General features: G+C 57.2%; 3 protein-coding genes across 3 annotated transcripts; 2 read left to right on the forward strand and 1 right to left on the reverse strand.

The window, feature by feature from the left end:
- Window positions 1–490: 490 nt before the first annotated feature.
- EX895_001761 (uncharacterized protein) lies at window positions 491–2,998 on the forward strand (the record flags this gene model as incomplete). Its single annotated transcript, XM_029882360.1, has 1 exon — window positions 491–2,998. One exon carries the CDS (start codon window positions 491–493, stop codon window positions 2,996–2,998), a length of 2,508 nt encoding a protein of 835 aa, XP_029741215.1.
- Window positions 2,999–3,384: 386 nt separating this feature from the next.
- EX895_001762 (uncharacterized protein) lies at window positions 3,385–4,575 on the reverse strand (the record flags this gene model as incomplete). Its single annotated transcript, XM_029882361.1, has 1 exon — window positions 3,385–4,575. The coding sequence occupies one exon, from the start codon at window positions 4,573–4,575 to the stop codon at window positions 3,385–3,387; it is 1,191 nt and encodes a 396-aa protein (XP_029741216.1).
- A 375-nt stretch (window positions 4,576–4,950) lies between these two features.
- On the forward strand, window positions 4,951–9,015 carry EX895_001763 (uncharacterized protein; the record flags this gene model as incomplete). The annotated part of the gene is made up of 1 exon (XM_029882362.1): window positions 4,951–9,015. The coding sequence occupies one exon, from the start codon at window positions 4,951–4,953 to the stop codon at window positions 9,013–9,015; it is 4,065 nt and encodes a 1,354-aa protein (XP_029741217.1).
- Between the last annotated feature and the right edge of the window lie 1,802 nt (window positions 9,016–10,817).

Consider the following 10,817-nt stretch of genomic DNA (forward strand, 5'->3'; position numbering starts at 1 on the left):
CGGTAGAGGTCTGGTCCGGAAGAAGAAGCGCTTTGGTCGTCTTGGACCCTGAAGAGCATCTGCTGACAGCTTTCTCTTTCCTGCCTGCCAGGTGAGAGCGCAGATCACGCCAATCAGTCGCACGAGAACACGATCAGAGTCTTAGCAAAGAATCAATTTTGGATTTTTCCTCCACACTTCTGGCAGAAAGAGGGCATAAAAAAACAAGCCAGCACAGCGCGACAGGATTAAACCACAAACGAATAGACGCCGACAACTGAACGAGCTTCTTACAAGAGAACCACAATCCTCAACGTCCTCCTCTCTCGATCGAGCGCTGGGTTGGCGAGCACTTCCTCGATCTTGTCGTTACTTTCCGAGCTGATTCAGTCTCGTATACCAGCGCTCAGGCCATCTCCAGCTTCATATTTGTTGTGCGGGGGCGCTGCATCGATTTGAGCACTAGGCGACTGGTTCCTCTCGCTCTCACTACCACATCGACTGCAAGTTCATGCTCTTTCTGCCGGCGCTATCTTCGCCGCTCATCGTAACCAAGCCTCTCGCCAACATTGCCACTTTCCAACGTCTCGCCTTGCGATCGCCCGTCTTTCGTCTACCAACCTGCACTCTCCAACCCTTCGTCGCAGTACCTCGTTCCATCGCAACACTTTCACCCCTCACCCCCGCTCAAGCCAGCATGCCTTCCGTCGCTCAGATCCGCCAGCCCTCTCCTCCATCTTCCGCCATGCTCCCACCAGCCAAGCGTGCCAAGATTGAGTCGGCTGTTGCCCCTTCTACCTCGGCTCCTGTCGAGATCGAGGCCGTCGCTGCCGACTCTACCTCGTACAAAGACGTTACTGCCCTCCCCGCGACCAGCAAGAGTGACCGTGTCGATGACCTCGACCCCATCCCTGCGTGCACGTCTACGCTCGAGTACCGGAACGGCATCTTCCTCGCCCCCATGGTGCGCATCGGCACGCTACCCACCCGCCTCCTCTCGCTCGAGTACGGCGCCGATCTGGTCTGGGGCCCCGAGATTGTCGATCGCGCCATCATCGGCAGCGAGCGCAAGGTCAACCCGCACACGGGTGTCGTCGAGTATCTCAAGGAGCACAAGCAAATTTTCTCGTGCCACCCCATCGAGCGGCCTTATCTCGTCTACCAGCTGGGCTCCGCCGACCCCGACCTGGCCTACCAGGCCATCAAGACCATCACGCAGGCAGACGACGTCGCCGCCGTCGACCTCAACTGCGGCTGTCCTAAGCCCTTTTCCACACATGCCGGGATGGGCGCCAACATGCTCTCCACCCCGATCCTTTTGTGCAACACGCTGAAAGCCATGCGTCGAGCCGCTCCGCCTCATGTGGCTGTCACGTGCAAGATCAGACTCATGCCCACGCAGCAGGCAACGCTCGAGCTCGTCGACAAGATTGTCCGCACCGGCGCCATTGAGTGCTTGACCGTACACTGCCGCACCAAGGACATGCGCCCGCGCGAGCCGGCGCTGCTTCACCGTTTGCGCGAGATCGTCGACCACGTCAACAGCATCGCCAGCGAGATGGGCCGCAACATCCCCGTCGTCTGCAACGGCGATGTGTGGGATGCTGCCACCGCTCCGCGCATCAAGGAGCTCACCGGTGTCACGTCGACGATGATCGCACGTGGAGCTGAGGCCAACCCGTCGTGCTTTAGGCCCGAGGGCAACTTGAGCATCCCACACGTCATTGCGCCCAAGTGGGTGCGCTACTCGATCGCTCTCAACAACCCCGTGGGGAATACGAAGTATTGTCTGTCTCAGCTGGCATTCAAACCGGCGGAAGCGGGTAATGCGACCAAGCACATGTCCAAGAAGCAACTCTCTGTGCTGCGTACGGGCATTGCGCAGTCCAAGACGCAGGAGGAGCTCGCCAAGGTGTTCGGCGTGGATGCCGAGCAGGTCAAGTCGCAGGATGTCGAGAAGGAGATCTTGAAGGAGTTGAGGGAGGCCTTGGACGAGAGGGTCAAGCAGCGCGCTACCAGTCACAGTGGGTCTGGCTTCAACGGACAGCGTCTGGGAGCTGTGATCGGCAACTCGAGCGGTGCATCTGAGCCATCGTCCGGTAGTGGCGGACAGCAGACCAACGATGGTCACGCTTCCGGATCGGACCAGAAGAAAGCGACGTCCAATTCGCCGCAACCCGAGTGGAAGGAGCTACTCGCCAACGGCATCAGCGAGAACATTAAGGACGAGAAATCCATCCTCTACTACGCATTCTCCACCGTCGAGCAGCCGGGTTCGGTGCACGATGCGGCCAAGCCTCACGTGCGCTATGTCGTCCACCGCGGTTTCGTCAACGAGAAGCGCGATGGCGAGGCGGAGGGGGGCATTGCGGGGCAGGATCCGGCGTTCGGGTCGAGTCCGTGCCTGATGACGACGACGGATGTGCGCACACCCAAGGTTGCGCAGCTGACGAGCCAGAGCAGTCTGAGGTCGCAAGGCGAGGACAGCAGTCGTGGCGGAGAGTGCGAGATCGCCTGGTGGATCGAGTCGACGCAGATGCAGTTCCGTATCTCGGGAACGGTGCACGTCCTGCCTACGCCCGGCCACCCACTGCGCTCGCTGTTCCCCTTCGACCGCCTCTCGCCCCCTCGCGCCCCGAACTCGACCGGAGAAGCCCCCTTCGACTGGGACGCTGAACGCACGCGCATCTTCAACAAGCTCAGCCCCGGCCTGCTCGCCTCCTTCTGTAAACCCACTCCAGGCACCCCGCACCCCTACGCCGACCGCCTCCGCGACGCTAACCCCAAGGACGACCTCAACTCACCCTGGCCGCTCGAACTACCCCAGCCAGGAAAGGAGGAAAACGACGAGCAGAAACGCCAGCTGCACGAGAGCGAGCAGAACTTCGCACTCGTCGTCGTCGAGCCGTACAAGGTCGATCTGGTTAACTTGGCCGAGGACACTAGGACGGTGTATGAGCTCGTCAACGGCGAGAGTGCAGCCACAGGTAGATGGACCAGTCGCCGTGTCGTGCCGTGAGCAGTGTCCTACGGTCAAGCAGCTGTTGGGCATTGTGCGTGTTTCTTTGTACGTTTCGCATGTATTACTCTTTCGCATTGCATCTTTTCTAGGTTCCGCTGCAGTTGTGCCTCTGGCGTGAGTGAGGCTTCCTGTAGCAATGCTTCGATGAGCTATGAGAGGACGGTGTTTTATTTGTCTTTCGTTAGCTAACGTTGATTCCTAACTTTACTCGTCGTTAACGTCAAGCTTTATAATCACGTTGGTTTTGCCGTTGGCGTTAGTACTCTGTGATCTACATCACTCTCAATGAGTTGACCACGTCAGTTTTGCCATACCTTAGCGTCACTCCACTTGCAGACTGTGCTCACTCCATATGAATAACAAACGTGAAACAATTGCATTGACTAGTCTGTGCGCCGTGTGAGCATCTCCAGGGAGACACCCTCTTCGTCGCCGTCGCCATCCTCCTCCTCCTCCTCCCCATCGGCATCCAAGTACATGTTCATAGCCTCTTCACGATCGCGAACAAGGCCAAATCGTTCGAGAGCTTGTGCTGCGTCGCGATCCTGGTTGAGCGGATGGCCTGCTTGAGCAACTCGCGCCCATCGCTTTGTTTCGCGTAACCAGCCCTTACAGTCCTCCGGCATGATCGCTTCAAGCTGTGCTGTGATGGCGTTATCAAGGCCATTGTGTGTACGCAATTCGTGTCGGCCGACTGCAGGCTTGATGCGTGCGAAGACCTTCTCCGTTGGATTGAACCAGGGTGTGTACGGTGGGAGGAACTTGAGGTGATGGCCCTCAGCTGTGATCGCCTGCTCAACGTGATCGGCATGGTGGCAGCGAGCGTTATCCATGACAAGCAGCCGCTTCTGGCCGCGTATCCTCGGAAAGACATGTTCCTTCAGGAAGATGGTGATGATGTCGCCGTTCCATCCACCAAGTGCAATGTAGCTTGCCTCGATCCCGCCGCTTGACACAGCAACAAGCAGCGACATGTTCTTCTTGCGATCAGCCGGACTGTTCCGCTGGATAGCACGCTCACCAACAGTTGCTCTCCCAACTGATCGGTGGGTGTGCAGGTTGAACCCGGCCTCGTCAAAGAAGATGGCGTTTTTCCACGAGTAGTTGGTCTCAAAGTCGACTAGCCAGTTTTGCCGGATGTCGATGAGCTCTTCGCATTGATGTCGATCGTGTTCGAGCGCTATTCGTTTCAGTGTGATTGCACAGCGATCAATGAGCACACGCGACATCTGAGAGCGTGGTACTGAGGGACCACTGTGCTGGATGAGATGCTCGTTGATCTCATGGAGTGTTGCTGCCGGCCGATCATTGATGTAAGCAATGTTGGTTTGAATGTGCTCCTCGCTGATGGTGCTGCGCTGCACCACTTGACCGCCCTTCTTCTTTGATGTGGTGGTTCCGTGATCGAGAAAGGCCTGAACAACAGTTGAGATGGTGGAGTACGGCCGCCCCATGACCTTGGCAACCTCAGCCTTGGTTTTGCCGAGCACAATCACCATCCGTATGATCTGCTCACGCTCCCTGTCAGCGACAGCATTCCTTTGCTTTTTGCGGATGATAGGCTGTGCAGGCATGATGGAGAAAGCGTGAGATGGCATTGTGGGAGGACTACGTACAGGCAAGCGCTACAAATATAACAATCATAGGAAAGGAGTAATGGTGATAAGGTTGATGGAGCCGGTGTGTTACTTTGTTATTTAATACAGTAGCATTGAAAAGGCGCGAGCGAGGTCACGCACAGGCCCAAATTTCCCCCCTCCACTTTGCGACAACTCACAGAGGCCATTTCAGCACTCACCAACCATCATTGTCTTTCGTCAACACCAACACCTCCATCACCATCATCATCGTCACGATCCTCTCACGCGTCGGTTGCGCTGCACTTGAACCTCGGCAGGAGGCACCTTGCTCTGCAGCTAACCAGGCCTGATCAAGGCCGCACAGCCAAAATGCATACCGCCTTCGACAGCTCCCCTCTGCTGACGGGCATCAAGGGCAAGCCGGAAGCCATCGTCGTTCATGGTGCCAAGCTCTTCATCGGTACGTCTACAGGGGCACTCAATGTCTTTCGCACCGATCAGCCATCTGCATCAGCAGAGACTTCATCATCATCATCATCATCGTCCAAACGTCCAACGTCTCTCCACGGCTCACCGACCAAAGCAGCTTCGATTCTCTCCTCGCCTGCATCCGTCCAAGAACCCAAAGCCGCCGCAGCAACGCCCACACACACAGCAGCACAGTTCTCCAAGCGCTCCATAGACCAGCTCGGTGTAATAAAGGAAGCCAACCTGCTCGTATCGCTGTCCGACGGGTATGTCTCGCTGCATGACCTTTCGACGCTGGAACTGCGTTCGCAGCTGGTGCAGACCAAGGGTGCGACTACGTTTAGCGTGGATACGTCGATTCAGAAAAGGGTCGCTCCTCAGATACCGGATTATGGGCCGGGGCCTTTGGGTGCGAGGGCATCGAGCAAGTTCAATCTGAATGCGTCGATTAGCTCGCGTGCGTTCCGACCGGGTGCGATTGGCGATCAGACTCAGAACAGTGCAGGAGGTGGTGCTGCGAGCGGTACGGCGACAGTGGGAAGGAATAGGTCGAGCGTGTATGATGTTCCGTCCAAGGACTGGCAGGCGGCAAGCATGAGGGGAATGGATGCTGTTGCCAGGTACCGCGAAGAAGAAAGGAGAAAGGCGATGGAGGGTGCACGTTTCGGCGGTGCTTCGGCGGACGCTGAAGGTCAGGGCGGAGTGATGACGCTCGTCACTGTTTTGGCTGTGGGAGTCAAGCGCAAGCTGCTCGTCTTCCGCTGGGTCGATGGCGAGTTCTGGGACACTCGAGAAGTGGCGCTGCACCACACACCTCGTAGCTTGGCGTTTGTCACACCGACCAGGCTGTTCATGGGATACAATGCCACCGAGTACGGTACCATCTCCATCCCGCTGGCCGCCGAATCGACTGTCTCGTACACGCACCCTTCCTCCGATCTCGGCGGCGGGGCCGCTGCCCTCCGTCGCGAGACACACGTCCACCCACCGACCAACTCGACATCGGGCCCATTAGTGGACCTCACGTCGCCCAACCTCTCCTCGTGGCACGTGGAGGACTTCGACTTGTCCAGCAGCAATGCAGCTGCCGGCGAAGGATTGCATGCATCGACGGGCGGCGCGCATCCGAGCACGACCATTCCGATCTCGAGCGGCGGTTTCGGCGCGGCGCTCGGCGGGCTGGGCGGGCTGGGAGGATACATGGGTTTGAGCAGCAAGGGCAAGATTTCGGTGCTGCACGTCGATGGTGGGGAGGTGCTGTTCGTGCGAGACGGCACGGGCATCTTTCTTGGTGCTGACGGCCGGCCTACGAGGCGTGAAGGCGTCGAATGGAGCGCCAGCCCGCTCGAAGTGGCATTTGCTAAGCCGTACGTCTTTGCCGTGCTTCCCAGCGGATCGGTTCCAGCGCTCAAGAACAATTCGCTGCCCAACGCAAACAATCCAGTGCTGCAGATCCGCTCTGTCGGAACTTTATTCGCTGTTCAGACGCTCTGTTTCCCTCCAGTGTCTCCGGCGACAGCGTCCGCTGGTAGATCCTCGTCGTCAACGTCGACCTCGCCGCCACAGGTGCGGCTTCTGACGCCGTCGAGCGGCAACCGACCACCGATCTACGTCGTCGTCACACCGACCGATCGCACGACACTCGAAAAGGAAGGGAGCACCATCTGGCAATTAGAGATGCAGGGATGGGGCCGGCAGATCGACGAATTGGTCGAGAAAGGCGAGTTCGAAGAGGCGCTTGGTCTGCTGGATAGCGTCGACAACGTGATTTTGGAGGACAAGGATGAGCGGCGAGCACACGTGCAGGGTCTATTTGCCGTATCGCTATTCGCAGACGAGCGTTTTGACGAAGCCATCGAGATGTTCATGGAGCTCGATACCAATCCGGCCAAGGTGATCGCGCTGTATCCGCCCAATGTTGCTGGCCAGCTGAGCCGCAGCAAGGGCGAGTGGTTCCCCATCTTTGGCGGCAAGACGCCGGCCAAATTGCGAGCTGCACCAGCGGAGGCCGCGGGGGAAGCGAGCCCGACACCGAGCCATGCGACGCTGGCGACCTCTGCGACGTCGGCAGCTAGAAGCCGACTCGGGGCTTTTTTGCCTGCTCGAAGGCCACAGAGCATCATTGGCGAGCCAGCTGCTGGCGCCACGAGCAGCTTGAGCTCGAGTCCGTCCCATGCAAGCTCGATTAAGCCGAAGCCAAGTCGAACGGCGACGAGCTTGACAGCGGGCAACGACATAGACCAGAATGCTGCCGAGACGGGCTCGATTCGGTCTCTGAGGACTGCACGCGATGCGCCCGAGATGAAGGCCACAGGATCGAGTGCGAGTCGAGACAGCCGTGCAACTGCAGCAGCTGCCGAGTCGTCTTCGCGCAAGGCGCTCGACGCGCTCGGCAAGTTTCTCGCGGATCGTCGACGCATTTTCAAACCCATCCTGGAATCGAGCTCGCATCACGAGTCCAAGGACCATATGGCCATGTCGCAGATCAAGCGCGACACGCACTGGCTACTCTCGCTCCCCAACAAGCCGTTTGGCGAGATGGACAAGGACGAGCTGATTGCGGTAGCCCAAACGGTGGATACGGCGCTGTTTAAGACGTTCCTGCTGATTAAGCCGGCGCTGATCGGGCCGCTATGCCGTATCGAGAACTGGTGCGAGGTGGAACAAGTGGAAGAGCTGCTCAAGGAACGCAAGAAGTTTTCGGAGCTGATTGCGCTGTACGGCGGCAAAGAGATGCACAGCAAGGCGTTGGGTCTTCTCAAGCAGTTTGCAGAAGACGAGGAGGATGCCGAGGAAAAGATGAGGCCTACGATCCAGTATCTGCAGAATCTCGGCCCCGAGTTCATTGATGTCATCCTCGAGGCATCTCACTGGTTGTTGAAGGTCGACAGCGAGTTGGGCATGGAAGTGTTTACAGCGGACACGGGCAAGGTGGGGTCGTGGCCTCGATTGCGAATCGTCGATGATTTGAACCGATTCGACAAGGTTCTGTGTGCGGTCTACCTCGAGTTCATCATCGAAAACGTTGGCGAGGCGGATCCCGAGTTGCACGACAAGCTGATCAGGCTATATCTTCGACATGCGGCACACCTTCGAGAGCAGCTGCATACTGGCACGAGCGGATCAGACCGAAGCGACAAGGATGGTGGAGCAAACAAGGTGGGGCAATCCGCGGTGCAAACACAGCGAGACGAGCTCATGCAGAAGCTGCTCACGTTTTTGCGAACGTCAACCCAGTACCGTCCGGAGCAGATCCTGGTGCGGTTGCCGGCGGACGACGACGACAGGGACATGCTCGAAGCAAGAGCTTTGCTGTTAGGCAGAATGGGTCAGCACGAGGGCGCACTCAGCATCTATGTGCGCAAGCTGCAAGATGCGACGCGGGCGGAAGAGTACTGTCGAGACGTGTGGCGATTCCGAGCCGCGTCGAAGCCGAGCCTGCAAGAACAATCACATCAGGTGAGGGTACGACGATCGAACCATCAACAGAGCCTGCTGGTGGACCACGAGCAGAAGCAGCTTGCGGATCAAGAGGTGTTCTTGACACTGCTGCGCATTTACCTGGAGCCCTCTTCGGACGCTTCTCCCCAACTGAACGCCGCTCTAGGGCTGATTGAGCGACACGCAGCACGCATCGACCTGCGATCTGCACTGGATCTGCTTCCAGCCTCCGTCCCACTATCGCAGATCGCGTCATTTGTCAACGTCAACTTGCGAGATTTGACACGCAAGCAGCACGAAGCGAAAGTGATCCGCGAGGTCCGCACGAACCGCAACTGGCAGGTGGAAGAGACGCTGTGCAAGCTTCAGGGAAGGAGGGTCAAGGTCGGCGAGTCGAGGACGTGTCCCAAGTGCCACAAGAGGCTGGGCAACAGTGTGGTGGCGGTCAATCCGGTCAGCGGAGCAGTGATGCACTACTTCTGCTCGATCCATGCCGAGCAGAAGGGGCAGCAACGGCCGTCTTGATCGAGGAGGATGGCTGACAGGGATGGGCCATCTCAGTCTGGACCGCCCCAGCACAGCACTTTGTCGCAATCGCCGTCACTTTGCTCAGCTAGAAGACAACTCGCGTGACCAACTGCGGGTTGAAGTGTGATTCTGACATGGCCAGCGTCGGCACCTCCGACAGCTTTAAAGTGGTGGGAAGCAGCCCCGTCTAGATTCTGCATGCACTCTAGCACAGAGGAGGAGCTCGAAAAAAGCTCCCACGTTTGAGTTTGCACAGCCTAACCTGTCCACACGAAACTTGGTGCGCAACTCTTATAGTGCGATTGTGGGGGGAGTGACTCGACACCATGAAGTTGCCAGTGTCAACGGCAGCATGTCATCGTCCCCGCTTTCCCGATTTATCCCAACTGCGGTCGACTCAAGCCTGCAGAGGATCTCACTCTGAAGACACGACCAGCCTCCTTGAGAGAGAAGCCTCTTATCGACCCAGGCAATGACCCGGTGACAGCCTGCGAGCTGCAGTTCGTAACGAGAGTCAATATTGGTGGTGAAGGAAAACCTTGTCGTCGGCAGAGATGAACACTGCCCGAGCCGGAACAGCCGGTGCAGGGTCGTCTCCAAGCAATGGGGCCGCATTTGTCAGTTTCTTGAAAAGCCTATTTCAGAACAAAGCTTTGAAACGTTAAAGTTTGGCATGATGCGGTCATCGAGAGACCGCTGCGAGCATCTGCTGAGAAACGCCGCGATAGTCCGCGGCAATTTCGCTTCCCTCTCTGCGCCAGAGATACAGAGAGGAAAGGCTGTTCAGCTCGGTCTCAAGTCAAAGGCCGGTCGGGACCCTTCCGACGGCAAGGCACTTTACTTGTCTCACCGTCGACAACCTTTGCTTGCTGGGACACAGAATGCTGCAGCTCTCATGCAAATGAGTGAATGAAGAACTCGAGCTCATGGGGACTGGTTCTATACAAGACTCGGCATCAGAGCTGCGTTCACGTACGGCAATCTATACGACGATAACACCGGGCTGATCGCTGGATTCGCCACCCGGCAGAATTGAGGTGGTATTAGTAGATCTGAGTCGCGCTGAACATTCCAGGTTCCAGGTCACCTTGCGCGTCTCTTTATCCTCTCTTTGCCACAGTGGGTGTGACAAATGCTGCCGCATTGCTCCATTGCAAAGAGATATATAGAGCGAGGTTTGAGCTCGAAAAGGCACCACCTTCAGAGATTGGTTCTGCTTGGTCAAAACCTAGTTCTCGGTCTACCCTGCGTTTTGCAGAGCTCCATTCGCAACTGTAACTGCGCCTCCTCTGCCTATCACCTTCATCGGCCCCACCGAAGTCCTCCCTACACTCAGACACCTCCAACTCCTCAAGTACAGATTGGACACAATACAACTGCATCGTTTGATCGCCATTTCAGTTGCCCATACACAGAACCTCCTTCTTCCCTCTCCTTACTCTTGCCTCTCGTGGTCTTGCACGACCTAGTGGATACTGACTGGCCTTACGAGCGCGCGCTAACCGACAGTGCTTGGAGAAGGTCGAGAAGAACTCAGCCCTTCAGCTTGCCGGCCCCTAAAAATACAAACAAAAACAAAAAGAAAACAAACGAGAATTCTCCGAGACCAACACTTGACAATCCCATTACTCGAGGCTTTACTGCACAGCGACGCGTTTCTTGTTTCGAAAGAAAGCAAAGACCAACACTTGGGCCGCGCTGCATAAGCGAGCTTTACGAAAAATAAATAAATACATCTTTAAGGTTCAACGCTCTCCTTAGACGAGGACTGGCGCTTGGCTCGCTTGCAGCAGAAGCGC

This window comes from Sporisorium graminicola, chromosome SGRAM_12, assembly GCF_005498985.1.
Source record: "Sporisorium graminicola strain CBS 10092 chromosome SGRAM_12, whole genome shotgun sequence".
Taxonomy (NCBI): Eukaryota; Fungi; Basidiomycota; class Ustilaginomycetes; order Ustilaginales; family Ustilaginaceae; genus Sporisorium; species Sporisorium graminicola.